The sequence below is a fragment of the Balearica regulorum genome, chromosome 4, assembly GCF_011004875.1.
Source record: "Balearica regulorum gibbericeps isolate bBalReg1 chromosome 4, bBalReg1.pri, whole genome shotgun sequence".
Classification (NCBI taxonomy): Eukaryota; Metazoa; Chordata; class Aves; order Gruiformes; family Gruidae; genus Balearica; species Balearica regulorum.
The window spans coordinates 56,220,299-56,244,877 of NC_046187.1; the positions used below are offsets into that span (position 1 = coordinate 56,220,299).

At 40.0% G+C, this 24,579-nt stretch overlaps 1 protein-coding gene across 17 annotated transcripts in view; it reads left to right on the forward strand.

The window, feature by feature from the left end:
• The window catches only part of APBB2 (amyloid beta precursor protein binding family B member 2), a 193,218-nt gene that overhangs the window by 126,910 nt on the left and 41,729 nt on the right, over nucleotides 1–24,579 (forward strand). For 11 of the 17 annotated variants that reach the window (XM_075752251.1, XM_075752252.1, XM_075752257.1 and 8 more), the window contains 5 exons: nucleotides 63–125; nucleotides 555–640; nucleotides 749–809; nucleotides 18,370–18,516; nucleotides 22,581–22,708. In XM_075752251.1, coding sequence (XP_075608366.1) covers nucleotides 63–125; nucleotides 555–640; nucleotides 749–809; nucleotides 18,370–18,516; nucleotides 22,581–22,708 — 485 coding nt within the window. The remainder of the gene's footprint in view (nucleotides 1–62; nucleotides 126–554; nucleotides 641–748; nucleotides 810–18,369; nucleotides 18,517–22,580; nucleotides 22,709–24,579) is intronic. The other 6 variants (XM_075752263.1, XM_075752265.1, XM_075752264.1 and 3 more) reach the window with 1 other exon arrangement.

Sequence of the window (24,579 nt, forward strand, 5' to 3'; positions counted from 1 at the left end):
TTTCTTTTTTTTTTTTATTTTTATCAATGTGCTTCTTCCTGTGTGAATAATTATGTGTCTAGAAACAGCCATGGAGTGATTTTGCTGTACTGAATGGGGGAAAGATTAATAGTGACATTTGGAAGGCAAGTATCTTGTCAGATTTTAGAACCTTTAATACTATTACCCTTGGTTTTTGCATGGCAGTGGCTGTTTTTTTTTCCCCCTTTTATTTTTCCATGAATGTCATTCATAACCTAGGCCAAAGTGAATGGGGGTACTGCTAGGGATGTCTAGCTCACAAACATGCTGCCTTTTCTGATCTTTCCACTTGGAATGGATTCAGTCTAAACTAGCAGGGCAACTGCCATGATGTAACGAATAAGATGCCTGCACTGAATGAAATGCAGCTTGAGAATATATGCATGCCTCTTTTCAACTTCAGCCAGAAATACTATCGCTTCTTTGCAGGGAGGATTTAATTTCCCTTTGAAATAAGAAATAACATGATGGTGTACTTAATACTATATTAATAGCACTTAATACTATACTAATAGCACTGCCTTTATCTCTAGGATCTGCATGCAGCCACTGTGAACCCAGACCCAAGTCTGAAAGAGTTTGAAGGAGCAACGTTACGCTATGCCTCTTTGAAGCTCAGGTACAATGACTTCAGAAGTTTCCATGGAGTGACCAGCTCCATTTTGTGCTGTGCTGTAATTTTTATATGATTTTAAGATTGATTGATGTCTTTTATTTTCTGTAACAGAAATGGTCCACAATCTGATGATGATGATTCTTGCAGCATCAACAGTGATCCAGAAGCCAAGGTCTGTAAAAAGATCCACAATGGGATAACAATTAAAAATTTGCAATTGTAAACAGAACTTGCAAGGTGCAGAATGTCTCCTAAGTTTTGAAATTAACAGGACTCCTCCTCTTGGCACAATGTAGATTGACCATTGCAAGCTTAATTCCATCAAAGGAATTTGCAGATTTAAAGCTTCATTCAATTTGGTCAGGAAAGTGTGACTTATTTTAAAATTATATAAGCTGAGAAATTGAATGTTACAGCTAAAGATTCTGCTGTCCAATTGTAATAACTGACTCTGTGGACAACTAAGTGAGTTTTCTGTCCTGAGTGAGAGGGGGCTCTGTTGTTTGTTGTGGCTGGATAGCTTCCTGGGGCATTCGATGACAGAATTTGCTCTTTATTCTCAAGTTTCTCCCTTTTATAGGTACTGTTCCTTGCTTACGTGGCTGCTTGAACTCACAGCTAGTAACAAGGAAGTTACTTTTTAGAACAAGGAACTTTATATTTTAGAACAAAGAATGCAACCTAGTTTGAGGATAAAATTTGTAGAGAAAAATGAGACCATTATGTGAACAAGCACCATAATTAAATCAGAGCCTTTACATACCTCCAGATTTGTCTTGTTGATGGTTTTGCCTTGTGCTTGCATCCATTTTTCAAGGATGTATATGAATCTTTATAATTGGAAATGCAAGTAATTTAAATAAGTGTTTTGGCTGTGCCATACACTTGCAGTGACTGACAGGATCAGAAGCTACCTATATGCAGGAAGATAGTATGTAACAGAGTTAATAATTATAATAGCATTAATGATATATTTTAGGAGAGAGAACAGACTGATCAGGGTACTTAAACTTCTTTGTCATCCTGATTATTTGGCTTGTGATGTTTAAATCAGATGTGAATAAATGTGTTTTGCTTGGCAGGCTGGCAGTTAAAAAGCAAGTGTTTCAGCTGCGCTTGTTGCAATGACAGGCACTAAATTCTGAATGCAGTAACCGGAGTTGGAGGAGTGATGAGCACTAGGTACCTGTTCTCAGAATCAGAAAGCTGTTCCTTTCAAGATAAGCCTTACGGTATGGAAAGCATTATAGGGAGGCAGTACTTTGATATGTCTGACTCTTTAACAGGTGATTTGCACTGGGTAGAATTAAGAGTCCTTCCTGCACGGAGAAGTGTGGCAGTATTTGTGTAACTCGTGTCATCACCTCTCTTCCCTCTCTGGCTTGATGTTTAAACTTCAAAATTTATGGATCTGATATCCATCCAGTGTCTGTGAAATGGGTCAATGCCAAAAGCTTGTCTTCTGCTGTCTGTCACAGCTGGTTTTGTTTCTCCTCTTCAGGCAAAACCATGCTGATGACACTTGAATGAGTATTCAAAACTGAGCACTGAAACATTCACAGAAGTGACTGAGAGGAGCAAGACAAGAAATAGAGGAGAAACTATACTTGCTTGGTTTGTTGGGGTTTTTTTTAATCAGTTGAGTCAAAGCACGTTACCTGCTGGCTGTCACTGCACGATGGGGATGTTGTGCAGGGGCAGCAGTGACCATGTGCATGGTCCTGTGGGTGAAGCTCAGCAGCGCTGATGTTGCTGTGCAGTGGGAGAGGCTGTGGGCAGAGCTGTTCAGTGCATCTGCCTCTGCCCCGAGGACAGGACAAGCTGTACCTCTTGAGTGGCTGTACCTCTGTCCTGGTTTCAGCTGAGAGGGTTCATTTTTTTTTCTTTTTCACAGTAGCTAGTATGGGGCTATGTTTTGGATTTGTGCTGGAAACAACGTTGATAATATAGAGATATTTTTGTTATGTGGACCTGTTATTGAGCAGTGCTTACACAGAGCCAAGGCCTTTTCTGCTTCGCGCACCACCTTGCCAGTGGGATGGCTGGGGGTGCACAAGGAGTTGGGAGGGGACATAGACAGTACAGGTGACCCAAACTAGCCAAAGGGGGTATTCCATACCATGTGACATCATGCTCAGCATAAAAGAGGGGCTAGCTGGGGAGGGGCGGTAGCAGCTTCAGGACGCGTGGCTCGGGGACAGTCCGGTTTCAGGACAGGTCTGAGCATGCGGTCTGAGTTGTATGGTCCTCAGGTGAGAAACTGCATTCTGTATCACCAGTTTCATATACTCTGTTAAGTACTGTTTTGTTTTGTTTTGTCTTCCCCTCTCCCTTTGCTATCCTAGTAAACTGTCCTTATACCAACCCACCAGGTCTTGTCTTTTCCTTCCCATTCTCCTCCCCATCCCACTTTGGGGGGGGGGGGGGGGGGGGGAGGGAGTGAGTGGCTGCGTGGTGCTCAGCTGCCAGCTGGGGCTAAACCACTACAACCTCACAGGGTGGTCTGGAAACAGCAGGGAAAATCTTCAACTGTGGAAAATATTCTGGGATCTTTAATTGTCACATGGATGGGAAGGGAGTGTGGTAGGTGGATTCCTTGCTAGCCCATCTACCCAAAATATTGTGAGACTGAAAGAAGTTTGATAGAATTTGAAAGTGATGACATGAGACTTGGAAAATCAGATTTTTTTAGCCCCTTAGACTCTCCTTTACTACATGATATGCCTTAACTATATTTGATTCAAGCTTGCTTTTGTGTAGCAGTAAGCACAGATACTTTTTCTTCATTTCAGCATAAGAGAAGGAAGCTTTTTTTTAACTCATTAAACTTTTTATTGGAAGAATTTGTTAAAATTAACCTTGTTAGAGATATTTTGGACATCTTAAACCTATTTAAACCTATTCATGACAGTGGCTAGTACATTCAAAAAAAATAAATTAAAAAATTAAATTTCCTCAATTGCACCAGGTAATGCTGTCTTTCAGCAAAGGAAACCATGCCACCTGGTGGAGAGCTGAAGTACTTATCTTCCCACAGAGCAGCAACTTCTGCAAAGATTGTAGCACTGCAAAAATGCCAGTTTTGGGAAAAGTGTGTCTCATAATTAATGTAATTCTTGTAAGAGAAGTGATTTATGCAGCAATGTAGTTAAGCATTCAAAATTCTCCATAAACAACAAATGTTTCTCTATACATAATGTGCTTAAGATGCAGTTCAGAGCTTCATATCCCTGGCATCTTGGTGCAGGTTGTCTGCACAAGGCCATAAAAGTGAAGGGGAAGCAGGAAAAAGGGGAGAATGATTACATCCAGCTTCTTGATTTCAGTAATTTATTTTGGTAGGAATTTCTTGAAGACATGGCTCATTGTGCTTGACAAGGATCCTAATTCTGCATGTGAAACATGCACAATTGGAAATGAGTTTTGAATTGGTACTTCCCAGGAGACAGATCATAACCTTCCTGGTTAATTTATAGAGCAACCTGTGCCTTCCTAATTGAGTTTCAAGGGAGGTAAAAAAGATGCTTTTACCAATCCTGGACTGTAAATTCCTCTGGACTGTCTCTTTTTACATTGTTGTAAAGTATGATGGCCATGTGTCAAAGTATAAAAATGCTAAATTTTTTCCTTGTGATCAGGCAAAGAAACTAAACCTTCTGGGAAACCTCACTCTGTCCCTAGGAATGGGATGAAAAATGGAAAGTGCCTGTAACTCAATTTCTCCAAAATCTTTTCAGAATTGGCCTGTTTGGCCTGACATTTGGGCTTACCTTTATTCTCTCCTTTTAAATGTGGGTTTCTGCTAAGGCTTAATGTAGTCGTCTTGTCTTAAGCGTGGATTTTCAAATTCCCTGTCCACATTACCCTGTTCAGCAGAACTTCACTTTCCAGCCTTGCAATTTTAGAGTAGTTTCAGTTATACAGCAATGTCTAAGAATGGGAAGAATGTATTTATACCTGCAAAGTACTAGGCAGTTGCTCCAAAAGTCTGTTTTCTGCTTTAGAAACCAGTAAGTGCTTAGGAGCTCAAAGGAAGAGAATGAGACAGTTTTCAAGAAGGGTAGAGGAAGGAGGTGCTCATACCAGGTATTTAAATTTAATAACTTACCTAGAGGTGAATGAAAACACAGTTAAAGATGTAGGAAGTGAGTTGTTGATGAACTCCTACATATTATCTGGGTTTTAGAGATTAACCAGTTGGGCTTTTTGGAGTGATGAGGGATATTTCTGACGAGCTGACTTGTCAGACCACTTGTGGCTGTCTTGAACATGGCCTGTAAATAGCACCAACCAAAATAATTTTATGAAATACCATGTGTTCCCCAAAGAGTTAATACCCATCTCTCTGCTGTTTTTCTTGCCATGGAGGCAGGTATGTGTGTTTTGCAGACATCCTACATTTGCTTGTTTCTGGTGTTCTCCAGCAGCAAATAGCCTGGCTAGACACAGGACTATTTGTAAATAATCAGCGTGTCTCCTTGGTGGTGGTGATGATGATTCTGGTTTCTGATGCAAGTGAAGACTTCACCAGAGAGGAGGAGGTTTTGCCATGTGTAGTAATTCCAAGAAAGGATCATCTTTTCACATTAAATCCATAATTCTCTCTCACAATTAGAGTAGCTTCTAAAATTATTGCTGCAAACAGGGAGTATTCAACATTTTCCAGCTGTTTCACAGTCCACCTTGTGCTGCATATAATCTTCTCATGAAGCACTACAAAAAGCCTCAGTTCATTTCAATTAGTGGACTCAATTAATTAAATCTGAGGAATTTATTCCTACTTAAGTCTCCTTACAAAAGAAAGATGACATCTAAAAGAAAAATTAGGCATCTTCAACAGTTTTTCTTCCAAAATGGTACTTCTGCTTAATTTTGGAATAGGAATTTGTTTCTTTCAAAAACAATCTGTGCTTTTCATTCCCTAAGAAATAGGACCTGTTACAGGGCAGAGGACTAGAAGAGATCTTCAATCCATTCCTTTACCTTTATAGGGAACCACAATATATAATCCCATGTATTAATTTCAAGTTTTTTCTTAAACATTTTTGGTTTGGGTTTTTTGGGGGGTTTTTTTGCCTTGACTAGTTTTACTGACAAACTGATTCAAGTATTACCTTCCTTTGATGGTCAAAACCCCTTTAACCTAAACTTTTTGAGGCCATTTTTTTATCCTGTTGTTCTACGTTCAGCCATCTTCTAGTGCATTTATAGCAGGCAATTATGTCTCCTCTTCAACTTAGTTTTATTAAAGTAAACAACCAAATGCTTTTAATTATTTATAATGAGGCTTAGGAGGGTTGCAATCTTCTTATGAATCCCTGTTTCCCTGACTGCTGTAGCAGCTCTGTGTTTTCTGTCTTTAACCATGGGCAATAAGCTTTCTTTCTTTGGCTGGAGTTTTTCCAGGGTCTTCTAGAGTAGCTTTCAAATGTCCATATTCGCTATTGGGAAGTTCTTGACACATAATTACATTTACTTTTTCAACTCCTGAGTAGGTAATCATTTTAATTGTAACTTCAGCCATCATTATAAGCAGTGTTTGTAAAAGTGAGTGGAAGAAAAGTTCTGGTCTTCATCTCAACAGTTTGAATAGCACCTTGGTCAGGAGGGGAGGAAGTTGGTTGTTTTGTTTTGTTTTTTCAAAGAATCTTGCTGCCAGTAGCTGAAAGTTTCTTGTGAACAGCAGAATTTTGTACTTTGGGGATTAGCCTAAACAGCATTTCTTTTAACACTGAGCTACTGCCAATACAAAACTAACTGCATCTTTGGAGATACTGATTTTTGCATGGATGAGATGGTGTGGAAATGGTTTCACAAAATGTAGGAAAGCAGATTATGCTCAGTGCTTGTGGATCTTCCTTAAATGATGTTCTTGAGTATTTTAAATCAAAAGAACTGTAGAGTAAGAGTTAAGTAGTTTTAAAAAAATTGTTGCCTTTTGGTATTGGCTTATCGTAGCCTTTCAGAGGGAGCAATGACAATCTGTGAATATAATCTTTTAAAAAAACAACCAACCAAAAACTCAACCTTAAACCAAAATAAACATTGTAGTGGAGTTTGAGGTTAGGGTTTTTTCCTTGTTTCTTTCAAAAACAAAAAGGTGTTTCTTTCCTCTCCCACAATCCAGATGGTCATTTTAGTAGCTTTCAAAACTATGAGTCAAAACACAACAGATCTTCTGTTTGAAACATCCAGTGAATAATAAAAAAGAGGTAAATCTTGACAATTGCTATAGTATAGCAAAAGTTTATCCATCTTTCCATCCTTGCAGCTTCTGGGTGGCAATGGTGAGTGATAGAAATGGCAGTTTCTAAACTGGTTGGTTGGTTCTGAATCTGGCTGTCTGCCATTAGTAGCATTAAGGTACCTTCCCAGCTGTGGAGATGCAGCAGGTAAACGATGCAGGTGCTTGAAAATGTTCTGCTTCGAAAGCTGTTTTAGAAATAGCAGACTAAAGCACTAAAATACATCTCCTCAACAATTTTTTTTTTAAAATAGTGTCTTTTTCATTTTGTACATTAGAACTTTTGGAGAGTGTGTTTGCTCATTCATTATCTCTCCGTGATTGATACTTATTACTATTGACAACTATTCTGTCATTAGGTGATGTTATAAGTGATAATGTCATGATGTGAGGTACATCATAATACAGATTTCCACCTAGAGGATATTTTCTTCCACCTTGTCCCTAAATGGAGTCTGTTTAATCAAATATGAAGTTTAGTCCAGGGCAGAGGAAGACGTAGCGTTTTCCCAAATCTAAGCAATTTACTTTTTTAATGGTATACAGAGTTACAATATGTTTAATTGTTATAATATATGTATAATATAAATATCTGAGATAATGTAGTTTAATTTCTTGAGCCCTTCAAGAGTTGTAATTAGATTCTGCAAAACTTTACATGTCTTTCACTCTTAGAAATTCCACATATCTCTGGGATCTAATTAGATGCAAACCTTTCATGCAAGATCAAGACATGGGTGACTGAACAGCAGGAGAGATGTAGAGAGAGAAATTTTACTTGTAGCCCTCCTTTAGAAAAATATATCACAAAGCCATTCCTCCTGTGAAAGAGAATGGAAACTGCTTTAAAATTTACCATTAATTCACAGATTTGCAATGCAATAATTATATCTTGAATTTGGGGGCATTATCAGTATTTGTTTTATTAAGATATACTGTACAAAAGGATAGCATTAGATTGCCAGATTTCTACAGGATTGGGAAAAGAGAAGATAAAATAGAAGAACGCTTTTGTTTCAAATCAAAATATCTTCCTGGCTAGTAAAGTTCCAGTATTGACAGCAACTTTGCCTGCCACAGGTCTGTTGACCAGGAGTCACTGGAGTAGTAAGAGCATAGATAGCAGTTACATTACAGGAGGGTAAATGATGCACATGGGAGCTGTGTGGGTCACACTCTTCCCTTGAAGCAATTACTACCTTGTGAGTGCCATGATCAGGTTGCACAGGTGGCTTAAGTGCACGCTCAGTGCCTGCTCTCCCTGTGGGGAGGTAGCTTCCCTGACCGCCAGCTGGGCGAGGCGGCACGGGAGCCAGCATGCCCTGCCTCCAAAATCAACCGTGGGGCACCGAATGTGCTGGTAACAGGAAATCATTTCCAAAGTGAAACAGGGCTGTTAAAATTGTAGCTACTCTACCAGGAAGTGCTGGCCATGTTTGAAAAAATATGAATTTACCTGATTTTTTTTTTGTTGTTGATGCTGGTTTTTTTCCAGAGGTGGATGTTTAAGAAAAGTTTTCTGTTGCTTCACTAGGTCAAAGTGCCAGTGTCATCTTCAGTACTGTTTCTCATGGAGATGCACAGTGCAGTTTTTCTTGGTTGGGGTCTGTGTACAGCATCTCGCTGTATGCTACCATTTAACAAACCATGGTTGTTGAGCAGAACACAAAAAAAACCTAGCTGCTGCTCTAAGAGATTTTTTTTCTTGGAAGAATCTACACTTCCTAATATTTTAATGTTTCTTGGGTTTAATCACAATATGATTTGTGGTGCAGCGCAATAAACTCTTCTGGGCCAGCAGTACTTTGTGTGCGATTGATGAAGGAGCCATCGGGGTGGACAGAAACTGGGGGAAGAAGCAGTTTTCATCATATTCATGTCCCATGGGCAAAAGCTCCTGTTGCCATTCCACAGACCGATGGATTCAGTGCTGTCATAGTTTAGCCCCAGCCAGCATCTCAGTACCATGCAGCCACTCGCTCGCTCTCCCTACCGCTTTCCCACTTGTACAGACCAGTGTCTCAGCTATTGGGATTAACCATTCCTCTGCTCAAGAGAGAGGATATGGAGGGTACGCACCACGAGGCATGCTGTGGTTTTACCTGCATGACCATGGAGAGGACATGAAGAAGTGGGATGGAAAAACTACCTCAATCCTAGAGGCATGGGTACATGAATTACAAGGAAAAACAATTTCAAATGGATGTTCAAATTGCTGCTTCAGCCTCCAGTGGGCAGTTCCCTAGACAGAGTAGGAGGACTGATCTTTCTTCTCATCTTGTGGAAGGAGCTTCTTATTCGTATTTACAAGTGAGGAGCATGTGTGGCACAGCAGCACTCAGTGGCAGCGTGATTTAGTTCAGGCCACAGTAGTCTACTGTCAGTCTCCACTCTTCATTGGACTTTCATACGATCCGTATGGGACTATTAAAGGGTGAGCAGGTTCTGCTGATCGCTCCCTCGCTCTCCAGTTGACAAACCAGCTTATGGATGGGAATCAGGGAGTCTTGGTGCGGTATTGTGCCGGTGCACCGATGTGGTAGCGATTGGCACCTGTTGTTCTTCAACCCTCAGCAACCCCACAACGGAAGGGTCCTCTGAGAGACCGGGCAAGGTAGACAGCCGTTTGTTTCCTCCATCTCCAAGGCAGCTATGCCAAAAGCCCACCAGTACTCTTTTGGGTCCTTGAAATATCCTCTCCAGAGGTAGTCTATGCCCAGGATGCATGGAGCCTCCGGGCCAGTCACAGTGGGGTGCTTTTGCCACTCATTCCCAGTTAGACTTACTTTGGCCTTCATTACAGTTAACTGTTGGGATCCCCCTGTCACTCCAGAAATACAGGTGGGGTCCTCCCCTTCATGGCTTGATAGCATTAGGATACACTGTGCTCCTGTGTCCACTAGGGCCTTGTACTCTTGTGGGTCTGACATGCCAGGCCATCAGATCCACACAGTCCAATAAACCTGGTTGTCCCTCTCCTCCACCTGCTTGGAGGCAGGGCCCCTCTAATCCTGCTCATCATATTCGCTACTCACTTCTTGCAACAATGGCTTAGAAGTCCCTTCAAGAGGATCATAAGTATGATTGGGACTTCCACTAGGTCTGGGGAACTGCCTGCTGGAAACTGGAGTGGCATTTTTCCTGGGAGAATCCCCTTTTGTGGTTGGTTTTCCTTGCAACTCATCCCGGTGGATGGGGAGAGAATCAGAAGATAAAAAGGTAAAAACTCATGGATTGGGATACAGACAGTTTAATAGGACAGCAAAGGAAGAGGAAAATAACAATACTAATAAAAGAATGTATAAAGCAAATGATACACAATACAATTTGCTCACAGCCCAGAATCCAATACCCAGCCTGTCCCCGAGCAGCAACCCCTCTCCTCTGGCCAGCTCCCGCCTTACATACTGAGCATGATGTCATGGCTATCCCAGCCGAAAACCAGGACAGGTGCGCAGGCAGCTCCCAGTTTAGCTTGGCCTCTGCTGATATTGCTGGCAGACCTCCCCATCAGCTTGCCAGCATCTTTGCTCATACACTGCAGAGGTAATCACAGCTTGCAGCCCTTCATATTCCCCACTGGAGACCAACCATTTCACCTCTAAAACAATATATAGCCTCTGTCAGCTCCAGCTTTAGAATGGCCTGTTGATTGTGAACTGCCTCTGGAACGTCTGTTCATCATCTTGCTGCTACAAAATGAACTGATCAGATGATATTTTTGTTATTCTCTTCAATTATTTTCATTAGCGTGCCAGTTTAGCATGGCTCAGGGAAATAGCCTGTTCTAGTCTGCAATGTCACAAGGTTTACCATTTCATCACATAGATTTTTCAATGAAAAAAGTGTAGAGTGTGTATTTGTGTATGTGCGTATATATATAAATATATTTAAGTTATATATTGTATATATACAGTTTGAAATCAGCATGATACAAGTGTGGTGGGTTATTTGTCCATTGTGGACCTCCTGAAAGGTACATTTATGGAGGAAGTTAATTTAAAAATAAAATGGAACATTGTGTTGAATGACAAAGCAATATTTAGATAGCTCTAGCCAGCATTTATATTTATTTTGGTATTAGTTCTTGCGCTAAATTTCACTTCAAAAAAAAACCAGCAGCCTTCCTTGCCAAAATTTCCTTCATTTCATCAGCAAAAAGGGAGTGGGAGGTAATACTTAGCTCTTAAGAGATTTAAAAGCATGAGGTATGCAGTACATCATAATGCCATGGGTGTGCATGGGTGTGCATTATTCCTTATGCTTGAAGATGATTGCTCTGTGGTGCTGCAGGGAGGCAGCATGATAGTAAGTGGGCCCTCAAATGTGGGAGGCCCACCGGGGCTCAAGGTTTCCAGACCTGGGATTCGTGTTTATTTGAGTCGTCTTCAAAGAGTGGGAATCAATCAAAAGTAATTTAACTTCATTGACTTTGGATCCTGTTATAAACATAATTTCTGCAGAAAACAAATTACTCTTAACAATATTGCTTCGAAAGAGACATGAAATCCTGACTGTAGTGAAGATGAAAGATTTTTCTCCATTGATTCAGTAAGGTCAAGAGTTCACTTAAAGGTTTTTGTTTGGTTGGTTTGGTTTGTTGGTTTTTTTTATGTTGGATGTCATACATATTACCTTTGAAAATTATGTACCACAGTACTAAATAAAGTACTGCTGGCTGCATTAGAACCACTTACATCTATCAGCCTGCAGAACAGCCCTCATCAGAAAAATACAACATTTAAGGTTAAAGTTAGTAAGTGCAGAGCATTAGTTTTTAAGAAATGAATGCACACATTCTTTCAAGCCCTGTAAACTCCTTCAGGGCTTGTCTTTACAGACAAAGCATATGTGTGCCTGTTGGGGTCATTTTTGTGTGTCACAGAATAATGAAACCTGCTTGAGTTATCCTAACGGTTCAGTTATTCTGCAAGATAGACCCTAATTTGAGCATCATTGCAACTATCATCCTTTATTAGTTTCTGGTGAGAAATATGACTACCTTTTCTTCACTGAGGAAGCATGTTTTTTATTTCACTGTACTAAAATGAAACCCAAAACACCCTTAGCTCAAAGCAAAGACCATAAACTCATCTCTTCAGGATGTGAAGTAAAGGTATCTGCAAAGCATCTGAAATCAAAGGCTGTTCTTTACTGAGAAGACTGGAGAAAAGAATAAGGGGATTTTAATTTCTTCTTCGGAACTACATATAGTGAAAGGGTATTAGCAGAGAATAATAGTTTCCATTTCATTATTTTGCTCAACTGACTAGATTTTTTTACTTGATTGAGAAATACAGTAATGAATAAGAAATTTGGATTCAAAAAATCTTGAACCAACACAATGATCCTGCAAGATTTTCTTGCCTTGATAGAGCAGATTTGACCTCTGGCTGTGAGCCAGCAGGAACCACTGAGACAGAAGTATTAAACTCAAAACAAGAGAGGGACTTTTGTCATCCTACGCGTTGGAGTCTGTGAGTCTGGAAAAAATGAGACTGTAGTGTCTTGGAGAATGAGTAAGGGACTGTGAGAGCAGAAAGTTCAATATTGACCTCCTCTAGAGAATTAATTTATTATAATGGTTATTTCACAGTATTTGTAAAGCCCTTGTATTTTATTGTACAGAAGTTTAGTTTATAATCATCTGCTTGAAAGAGCAATTATTAGTGGATTTCTGAATTCTGTTATGACCTGAATATCTGTGTGCTTATTTTTGTATTGCATGCATATTTTCAGCAGTTCAAATAATACAACATGAACTGCAGCAGAAAGCTAGAAATGTTGAAAAGTCTTATTAGTACATTTTTGATTCTGCATTTTAGATTTTTTGTAATTAAGGATTTTTATGTGACAGCTGTCATTTCTCTGAGAAAATGTATGCATTACAGTTATTCATGTCAATTAAATGAAAGTGTTTCCTTGTTCATTAATTGCAGTTACTCAGTTTAGCTTTGATCATCTCCAATATTTTCATCTGGAATCAATGCAAGCTTTCTTGATGTGTAGCAGGCAAATATACAGGAACATACTTCTTTCTCGGAATAGAGTGGCTATATTTTATGATACTTAATCTTCCAAAGCATAAAATAATATGATAGTTTGTTTTATTTTAAAACTGTTAAAGAAAACATAAGCGGAATTTCCAAGATTGTGTTGGCTGCATAAGAAATGGTTAATTATGTGACCTACATGCTGTGTCTCAGGCACAAGCCTGCTCAGTGGTCTGTGACAAAAGGCCTTATTAAATACTGTAATGATTTATATGTGTCTGCAGACAGATAAAATCTTTAAAAAGGAAAAACATAAAAGGAAACAAAGGGAAACTGCTCAAAACCAAGTCCTGTAGGCTCAGAAGCAGGGAAGAAATTAGTAGCACAGATTTAAATCATCAAGGCAAACATACTCTAATGTAGATGTTCATAGTGGCTACCAACAACTGTGTGACCTGAAAAACAATCAGTTCATGGTTTTGTAATGTACATTAGTTTGTTGTTCTCAAACTGATGTTCTAATCCATTTTCTCCCTGTAATGGGATCTTTTCTACCCACGCCCTTATGAGCTATCCAGTTTCCAATACTACTCTGCTATCAGTCATGTGTAACTGACCTCTTGTCCTCTGTCTAGTAGGGGATTGTATTTGCTTTGGTTTTCTTGATTTTTTTTTTTAATTTTTTTTTTAAAGGTGTGTGCTTAGCACTGCATGAGGCAACAGCTAGAGTATGGCATTTGCTTATGTGCTGAGATTTGTCATGGTTCTGCATTCTTGTCAAAGCTCCTTCCAGAGTTCCTCTTGGAAAAGCTGTTGCAGAGCAGAACCCTACCCTGTGGTGAAGGTTTTGCAATGCCGAAGAGCAGAAGTGCGATCCATGGTTCATTCATTCCTTCAAACCTAAAGCTCCTCAACTTTAGGCAATGTTTTAGATCAGAACTGCACTGTGAGGGAGGTTTGCGGCTTTTTGTAGAGTTTGGATTACAGCATTTATGAATTTGGTTCTTTGACTACAGATCATTAACCCTGAAACATTAATTGGAGTTGCAGCCATGCACACATATGTTCCCCAGCACCATAAAACTGAGCAGTGACACCTGTGTTTTCATTTCTGTTCACCTGTCTTTTCATAGGGCAGTGCGTGATAAGGTGGTCTTATTTCCCCTGTGTATTTTCTTCGCACAATGTCCTGTGTTCCTTGCAGGAAATGTGAAATCTCCAGTCGGGAGATACTAATAATGTAAAACATGATACAAGAGTTACTTGTTTGTTCTCTAATGGAGAAAAGAAATTAGGTAGACTACTGTAAGCCAAAAGTTGGCATCTGGATTACTTTGAAATTATGATGGGCCAATAATTATGATTTGCCATCTGTGAGCCTTGAGTTGAGGTACTTAACCAACCAGCATTACCAGGAATGTCTGTTTTACTGAGCTCATAGACTCTTAGTCAAGGATTGCTGCACTCTGGTTTTCAACTTGGCTTGTTTTGACTCTAGATGTTAGTTCCAGGAGAAAAAAGAGTGCATTAGCAAAGCTCTTCAGGTCCGTATTAGTGTGCTAGAGAACTAAGCAATTCTGCTGTTGGGGCTACTTCAGCTAGCCCTGGTTTAAGAATTAGCTCATACCTGATAGGAGACACTAGGTGGTTTGTTTCTGCTGGTTTTTGTGCTCTTCTGTTTTAAAGAGAACCTCTGAGTCAAATAATTAAGGGGGGAAAACCCCACCAACCATCCATGAAGTGGATCTTTTATGATACAGTTGCTGGCAATCTGCAGAGAGAAGGAAGGACGCAGGCACAGGTGCACATGCTTCCACCATTCTCCTACCCCTCAGATGTGTGCATTTATACTTCTGTTATACTGATGATGAATGAACCGTGGTAGGTATCGCATGCTACTCTGAATCCTCGTGTTTTCTAGTGCTGAAATCTGCATGAAGGTCCACCATCGCTTCTGAGTCATGCCAGCACGTGTATTCATTTAACCAAGAAGTCGAAGGGTTTTGATCTTTTTGTGCATTTTGAACAAAGGAGTGTTTCTTGTATGTGTACATGTTGCCTTGTGAATGGGGTACTGAGTCTTGCTGCGTTTTATTGAGAGTTTTTTTGTTTGCAGCGAGTCTTTGGGAAATGGGTTGGTTTTGATGAAGCTGTTCTGAAGCATTTTATTTGGGTTATAGTAAGGACTCCTTGTAAAACACACAAACAAAAACTTGCCAGGTGCCAGAAGCCAACAAGGTTTCTCGCGTCTACCTAGCTTGGAAGGACCGGGAGGGAATGGAAGCGGGAAAGGAAGCCAAGCCCTTCACACAGAGAGGAATACGTGGGATGGACAGGAGTGTCCCATTCAGCTCACTCTGCTGGCCTGACAGTGGGCTGGGAAGGAAAAAAATACAGTGGACGTCACCACTGGAGAATTTTAAACATAGGATAAAAATGGCCAGAAAAAAAATACCAAAACAATTCATTATCTTTACTAATAAGAGATTTACCTGCTGTCAACTTGAACTGATTGTCTTTCACCAGTTTTTTGCCTTCTTAAGATGTACTCTGTTCAGTGCAAGGACTATATTTATCTTTGTGTTCAGAAAGCAGCTAACAAGTTGCAGATGTGGTTGAGATACGAAGAGTAATGAGGAAACAATATACTTACTATATATATTTAGTTCTTCACCTCTCAAGATGATTTAGAAAATGTTTCTGTAGGATTCTGTTATTCAATTTAATATTGAAATACTAGTAAAAAAAAAAAAATCTTTCTTCTAGTACAGTAAAAATCTGTATTTTAAAAGCTTGCAAAGATAAATATTTAATACCGCAATAGGCATCGCAGCACTTTCAGCAAGATTCATGAGCATCTGATGTGCCAAAACCAATTCTGCAATCTTGAGATTAGACAACCTTAATAATTGCTAAAAAAATTGGTATTTTACTATCTCGTGTAGCCCTGAAGTGAAGAGCACTCCTGAGTGGTGATCCTTCCTTTGTTTCCTTTCACCTTCTCCTTCATCTCCCTTTAAAATCTGAAATTCAGCTCTTTTGTGGGTTTCCAGCCGAGCTGGGTCAGGAAGCAGCAGCACAGGAGAATTTGCATATTGCTTTCCTTGTTTGCAAAGCAAAATAAAACATAAAAAATAATATATCCACAAAAAATCTGGAGGCATGAGAGGCTTTATTGTTTTTACCCACACTCACTAAAGGGTGCATGAAACACAGTTTGCAGAGTATATTTGCTGTCTGATGCCTTGGATGAGATGCATCATTAGTGACTCATCGGAGCAGGTACCAGTGGTACAAGAGGCAGGCTCCTAGGCTGGGATTTCTGCTTGGCGAAGGAGGCTGGATGAGGGTGTTGTGCCTGCTGAAAGAAGGCTGAAGGAAGAGAGGAGTTTTAAAGGGAAAGAGGAAGGAACTCATTAATCTTTCTACCCATTAGTGAATTTTATTCTTCCCTTAGTTTGCCAAAGTTGACATACGCGTATTTAAAATACCTTGGTGTTTTGAGGTCTTTTTTTGAGGACAGTGGTTCCCAAATGGCACGCCAGTGATGATCATGAGCTTGATCTACTCACTGACTTCACAGCAGTTTTTAGAAGGCAGCAAATGAATAAATATTCAGTGTCTGCGTTTGAACTGTGAAGCTGATTTATTTACTGCATCTCAAGAAGAGGGATTAATTGATAACTTCAGCGTGGACCTGCTGTTGCTGCTCCTGGGCTGTGTGCCCATGTGGGCAGGGTCCCACTGGAGGCAGTGAGGCTCCCAGTGGTCACCAGTGCCAGCTTCCTTAGAGCAGCTCCCAGGATCGTTGCCTGCTTTCCCAAGGACCCGCAGGATGCTGCTGGCAGCAAAGAAAGCTCTGTGGCACAAGGCGGCAGCGCTGGACAATGAGTGTTGGTCTTTGCAAGGTCAAAATTGCGCTGAGTACCTAACAGGGAACTGGGTTGACTGAAACAATTACAAGTCAGTTTGCCAGAACAACATGGCATTTCAGGGCAGCATAACATTTCAGAAGAAATGTATGAATAACACTGAAGCAAGAAGGGTACCGAGGACTGAGTACTAATTGACGTCAATACTTGATCCGTCCTGGCAAGGGGAGGCTCGGGGTGAAAGAACAGAGATGTTATACGATGGCAAGTTTTCAGTTATTAATTGTAAATTGTCTCATTTCTACTTTTGGAAATTATGGCTGCCAAATCCTGTACCTCTATAGACAGCATCCTGGTTAGCAAAGAGGATTTGTATGTAAGAAGTGAGTGCAACTTTATGTCAGTGCTGGTGCACTATCTAATCACTGACTCGAGCAAAGAGTCACAAGGAAACCAGAGCTCAGAGGTGGGGCAGGATTTGATTTGGCAGTGTTCAATGGCAGTGTCTGTTGCCATATTAAATACCTAGAAGGCAGCAGGAATTTGGAGTGGGGTCATTCAGGAACTATTGATGAACCTTTAGGGACCATCTTTAATTGTCTATTAAGGAGGTACACCAGTAAGTCTGTTGTGCATCCTTCACTGGTGGTGCATTGCCATTTGAGAGATACCTGTAATGTTTTCTGGAGGAAATCTCGGTCTAGTAGACAAACTCCCGTTGACTTAGTGTGAGGTCTGTATTTCACCCACCATAAAGCCTGAGCGCAAATGTGCAAGGTTTTTTTTTCAGAATTCAAGCTTTTTATTCTCTACCCTAGTAAATATAGGTGCCATTCAATTTCTCCCATTTTGTTTTGTTTGCAAAAAGCACCATATGTGCAAAGTAATGTCGCCTTGGCTTGTTCTGCCAACTGAGTGCTCTGGTTGGCTAAACATCCTTCTGCTAAAAAACTGTATAATTAGATTGTGTTATTTTAAAGGTCATTTTTTATTTCTTCTAGCAAAAGCCTGCTTTCCTCTTATGAGAGCTTATCTTTTTGTTAGTGCTTTGGATTTGTTATTGTTTGCTACCTTAAACTTACTGTAGAAATGATTGCTGTAATCCACAAAAAAATTAATATTCTGGTTAAAAGCCAGGCAGTGAGTGTGAATCTCACAACAGACATAATCGAATAGTGTTTTCTTTCTTTTTTTCATTAAAGCTCTAGATACTACCTAAAATTTCAATTCTACTGTATCTGTACTTTTTTTTTTTTCCTTTATTTCTCTGTGTTTGTGTCCTACTATATTTACTGCTCTCTTGTTTTCTCCTTTATATTAACAAAAGTATATTATTGTAAAGTGTTGCTGTTACCTCCACAGATACCTTTCCTGGCACATCATGTGTTCTTCTTTGTTCCTTCAAATATTTTCACCTTGCCATTCTCAAATTGTATTTTAATTTACTTATTATCTTTGAGCATAAGCTCATCTATAAGGCCTTGATTTTGTTCCCCTCCCAGCCAGGGATCTTTAACCTTAACTGACTGGTTTCTGTTGCATGACAAGATTTCCATAGCTGGATACAGCAGTGTGTTGTGTGCTCTGATACATGTTGAGATATTTTCTGGTTTTTTTTTTTAGTGCTTCGCTGTGCGATCTCTGGGCTGGGTAGAAATGGCAGAAGAAGATCTGGCTCCTGGAAAAAGCAGTGTTGCTGTGAACAATTGCATCAGACAACTCTCTTACTGTAAAAATGACATCAGAGACACTGTTGGCATTTGGGGAGAGGTAAGAATGGGGTGTACTTCTCCTCCTCTTGGAACTTCCCTCTTGTGTCATAAAACATCTTGAAAGAACAACTCTGTAAGCAAATATGTCCATGCTCTGTGTTTGGGATTTCCCTATCCTAGCTGGCACTGCCAAAAATATAAAAGAATTCAAGGAAAGTGTTGACCTTTTTGTTCCAAACTGATCGGGACAGCAGATGCCACAAAGATCTCACTTTCATGTTCGCATCTGTGCTAATAGACACCTGTGCGATAACAGTGTTGGAGACACACGAGCCAAACTGTCGAAATCAGTGGAAGCTTTTCTCCTGATCAGAGGTTTGAGAGTGCTGCTTTGGAACAGCATTTTCACAGGGTTCCCAGTGACAAAAGGGCTTTAAGGAAACCCAGACTAGTGTGACCAGTGCTTCTGAAATGTATGAGAAGATGGAGACTGATGGACAGATGGCTTATTTTAAGATGATTATTTTATCAGTGTTTCAGAAGGAAATTAATTTTATGTCATCAGTCTGTCTGTTGGTTCCTCTCCAGTAACTCTTGAATCTGTTCACCAATGTCATCCAATTTTGAAGGATGCCAAATTCCCACACATTAAGGGAAAAACAGAGCTCCCAGCTCTCCTCTTTCTTGGTTTGCTGATGGGTCAGTACACCTTCATCAACTGAACCATGCAAGCTCTGTGCTTATTTCTGAATTGGCAGCAAAGAGAGGATAACGCTGTGGGAGCTTGGGGGAAACACGAAGGAAGCTAGAGGTACTGTGCTTTGGAAAAGAGATGTGCTGGGGACAGATGGAGTGGAAGGTGTGGAGGGATCAGTAAGTGAAACAAGAAGAAAGGAAAAGGTGAGGTTGTAGTGATGAGAGGACATAGGAGACCAAACTGTAGAAAAACATCTTCGTTATTTGATTGTTCATGAAATGACTTAAACTTCAGCCAAATCAGCCTCTCTCCTGCCATGTTTTCAGGAGGGTTACACTAATGTGGATTTACTACATGAGATCTGAATGCAAAAGTGATGTAAGAATAAATGTTGTCACCTCCACTTGTCTATTTCAGTAAAAATTTCAGGAAAAATATCTGTCAGTCTCCCAAGTTACTGTTACAGTCTAGGGCTTGAGTCCAGTGTCCTGGCTATGACTACAGCAATGTGGAGATTCTTCAGAGGGGGAACTGGGAGAAGGAGCCTGTTTAAAATTGAAGTGATGTTTCAAGGGACATATTTAGAGTGCCCTATCTATTTCAAGTAATTTCAGAAGGCTTTTTCTATCTAAGAAATGTATTTTGTATGTATAAATGAGCAAAATAACATTGGTCTCCCTTTTTCTTACTTCTGGGAACAGTTTTATTTAGTTAATATAGCTAGACAAGCAATTAGAGATGTGTCAGTCATGGACTTTGGACTTGCTGCTGACCCCATGAGGAAAAAAAAACCCCATTCTCTTTACATCTGTGTAATCCCATCCATTTTTCAGATGACAGAACTTTGATCAATTTGAAATATATTGTTTACTTTGAAATCATGTGCTTTATTCTGGTTTAAGAATAAATGTTCACATTTTTCCATATTTCTCTCTGTCAGTCCCATTGTTCTTTGTTGGAAACCCTTGCAGGTCTTCAAGCCAAACTGGTGAAAAGTTCTGGTCCTCTTGAATGGAAGTTTTAATTAAGAATGCTATTCATAAAAAAATTTTAAAAAATCAGCCTGATAAAACAAGAGCGACACTGTGCTTGAATAGGTGGCCCTTGAAGTAAATTGTCTTATTGATTTTAAAAGAAATCATTACAACCACATTTTTCTGCTGGCAATGTAATGCTTCAAGAGTGATTGGAAGAGGCACGGTTTAGAGATGAATCTGAAAAAAGCATGCTTGTCACTGACACGTCAGATGGAGCACATACAGCAGAAATCTATTATAAAGCTAGAACTGATGACTGCAGATAAAGGTTTTAAGATTGCCTAAAGATTTATTTTAGCTAGAATGTAATGAAAGTGAAACTGGGACTAAGACCACCCCCAAGTTTTCATGATTTAAAAAACACAAAACAAAACAGAAAAAAACCCCACACCCTGCATAAAATCCTGACCCTACAGAAGCTTTGTCACTGGCTTTAATGTGGCATTCCATGCCTTCCACTTCCCTCCAAAAGAAATTCCCTGTAAATATCTAATTTCCACAGTTCTGTAAAATCTAGGAAGAAAAACACAAGTCATCTGTTTGTGTTGCTACTTTGCCATGCATTATATTCCTGAACATTACAAAAATCACTTCCATGATACGTTGTTGCCATTGACCTATATACCACAGTATATAACACTTCCCTGAAAGACTGAGTCTTTCTTTCCTTCATTCACTCTCCCTGCGTGGCTCTTCCCACAAGAGCCTTCCTCATCTTGGACCATCAGGTCTCTGCAGCTCTTCAGCAGTCTGAGACATTGAGGCCTATGTTCAAGCTGTCTGTCTGAATTATTTCTTCTTGCTCTCTGCAGTGTTTTCATCTCTAAAATGGCTTTTGTATAAGACGGCAACAAAACTTAGCAAAATATATTGCTTTTGGCTGCAGCCAAGCTATCCCTTGAGCATTTTAAGAGTAATTTTCTGTGACTTAGGTTGCTTATCTGCGTATTCTCCAATCTTTTCCAGCTAATTTGGATTCAGTTTTATTATCCTAGTCCTGGTGTATTTTGCATGATGCACAGATTTTACCTTTTTGTAATAACGTCCTTCTGGAACAAATATTTAAGTAGAAAATGGGTCCAAAAAGCAATCTTTGTGACACTCGGTAACATTCTTCACACAATCTGTTTACTGCTTCTGACCTCCAAGTAAATTTCTTGTGATGACTCTGTTTTCTGTTTGGTTTCCTTCATTATTTTGGTCTGCCTGGTGCCATCCTGGCTTCTGTGGTTTCTTTCCCATGTTTCTTTTTCTGCATGCCACAAGCAGTTCAGTGCTGCTGATTCACCCGATTTACATGCCTGGTTATTGCAGCTGCATCTGTTTCTGCTTCTCTAGGAGCAGCCTATATGTCTCAGCTGTACTTTTTCCATCGGTCAAAATGTTCTTGTGTTGGCATCACATATACCAGCCTATGTCCCCTTTTGTCCCACACCCCTCTCGGTGCTTGCGCTGCCAGCTCTGTGTCACAGCTCCCCTCTGAATCCCTGTTAGGAGATGTGGGGGTGGGAGAGGTGAGCGTCAGTGCCCTTGCTGCCTACCCTGGCAACCCTGGAAGCAGGCCCTCCCAGGGTGACATGACAGACACAAAATTAGACGTCATTAAGACTTGAGCTACTGTAACCAAGCGTGAAGCGGGTTTCTGTGTCACTGAGGTGAAGAAAAAGGTCATTTTTTGAAACATTTGTCAGTAGGAAGTCAGACCCTTTCCATTCTTTCTGTTCATTTAAAGATTCTGGCACAATATAGAGGAAACAAATTACTCTATATTTAGCTGATAGTTCTCACCTTCTTCTTATCAGCTTGTTTTACCTCTGGCAATATGTCCATGATCATTTCCATGGAATCTCGCGGTCTGCAAAGTAGATGTACAGCTTCTGAGAAGAGAGCTACTAGATGTGATAGAAGCGGCAGCAGACCTTTTGCAAATGCTAGACATAGGAGGTAGCTTAGCATTTGTGAATTAGCATCAAAAGGAAAATTGCCTCTAAATTTGTTTCCTCTAAGGGGAGAAAGCATTCTCCTCATTCTTACATGCCAGAAGACTTAGGGAGAAATCCTGGCTCCAGGATTCTGCAGGCACCAGCAGAATTCACATTCATGTCTTAAATGCTAGGGTTTTCCCTTTAATTAATCTTTCTTCAAAGAGCATTGTATAAATCCTTTGACATGTACAAATTACTTTATGTTCCCATGATCCATTGGTTAAAGTTTATGGCAACAAAGCACATTGTTTGAAGGAAAAAATTCTGCCTTAAGAGTACAGGTTTTGATGTAAGTTTTTACTGTTAAGACAGTTCTTGACTTCTCATATATTGATCTCACCTTGATCCCAGTCGGTTTGAGAGGGGGACATACTGTGTAACTGTACTTTGTCTGGAGTTGCAGGGCAAAGACATGTACCTAATACTGGAAAATGACATGCTGAACCTGATTGACCCCATGGACCGCACAGTTCTTCATTCACAGCCCATTGTGAGCATCAGAGTCTGGGGAGTGGGTCGTGACAACGGCCGGTGAGTCTTCGCTCTCCTTATCCCACTTGACTTGATGCTATTTCTGCTTGCTGATACAGAGTACGCATACACCTGGAGCAAGTTAGTTATCAAACCTATTCATTTGATTGAGTAATTGTGTCCCAGGGGCTATGAGAGGATGGGTAAATTCTTCTTTTTCTTGCTGGTGTTACTTTTTAAAATCTCTGCTTTTCATAGTTTATCATTTATATGCTGTTTTGCTGCACCTGTATTGGGCAAACCTTTCAGATGAATTCAGCCAGGTGCATAAAACTGCACACGCAACGTTATTTTGCTTCAGGTGTATATAATACTTTTTTATATAAAACCATGTTTTCAAATCTGTCCTGTAGTATGCTTCTCCTGGCTATGTGAAAGCATGTCTCCCTGCTGGTCCACGTTAAATGCGCTACTTATACTCTGACTGTATGCATTTGTTTCCACTTTCTTGACATACTTGATTTGATGGAGAAAAAAGTTGGATTAAGGGCAATTATAATTACTAAAAGATCTTGATGCAAGAAAATTCCTATGGGTATTGCAGAAAACTAAGGTTTGTCCCTGAAACCTGACTGCCTGCGAGCTGAAGTTCTTCCTTGTGGTAGGGAGCAACCAGGAGTGCATACTAAAGGCCTTCCTGCCCTGCAGGCAGTCTTTCCTTAGCTTGCCCTCCTGACTGGACTTCTTTTGGTAGCATCCTCCTTTGTCATGTAACATTGCTGTGGGAACAGGATTGTGAAGGTGACTTATTTAGAGCAGGACAGCGAGCTATCTCTCTGTCCCGTTGAGCATTTTGATCTATCAAAAACGTTTCCATTCACATTGATTAATTCCAGGATCTTCGGGCAGTATCCATCCTGACACGTGAGCAGTAAGGATTGAATCATGCTGGTGAACTGCTGGTTTTTGTGACCGTGCTTGATTATTGAGATACTTGGAATAATAAGGATGGGGTTTTTTTGTCTCTGACTTTTGATGGGAAATGTCATTTTGGACCCGAAAAACCTTTCCTTGTAAAATATTTTGTGAAACTTCTTTAATCCCCCCAAACGTTCCTGATTATCTCTGGCTAAATTTCCAAAGAGAAATGTGATATGTGTTTCTGTGACCCAATTCCATCTTTCTAAATTTTTTACTTCTATAAATGACTGATGGTTGTATTTGGTGATTGTGGGTTTTTACTGTTTTTCACTTCCATTGGTGCAGATTTTTGAGAGATCTAAAAGGGGCAAATCCAGTTTGAAATGGTGGGAAGTAGAGAGGTTTTAACTTCTTATGAATAAACCATTACAGTGCTTTGGCTCAGAAAATGAGTGCATTGCACATTTCCCTTCAAGTCAGATTTTGTAGTAGCTTGCTTTGGTCAGGAAATAAATAGAGCATCTTAAGGGGCACCTAAATGTGATGCAGCTTTACAGAGTAAAGGAAGCTAGCTTTGCTTTTCATTATTTTTTTTTAAGCATTTACAGTTCTTTTTTCAAATATTTACATTTCTTTGGAAAATAAAATCATTCCATTATGTTGTTTATAAAATAAGATGAGTCACATTTCTCCAGACTGGATAAATAACTTCTCCTAAAGACAGAACTGGTCATCGAAATGTGGACATTGAAAGGGAGCATTTCAGAGAAATGTTCCTTTTGCAATCATGCGGCACCAAGACTGTCATAAGCTTTTGGTGAAACCTATCCAGGGATGCAAGGCAATAGGAAACTCTCCTAGATAAGTAAAAGCCCCATCAGTAGGACAGGATTTGGTGGGAAAGGTTGTGTACGTGCAGGTCGTTCTGTTCTGACCTGCCATGGTATCCCAGGACAGTTACCAAGAGCTAAGTACAGGGCACAGGAAATACCATCTCTGATCCCAGTCCT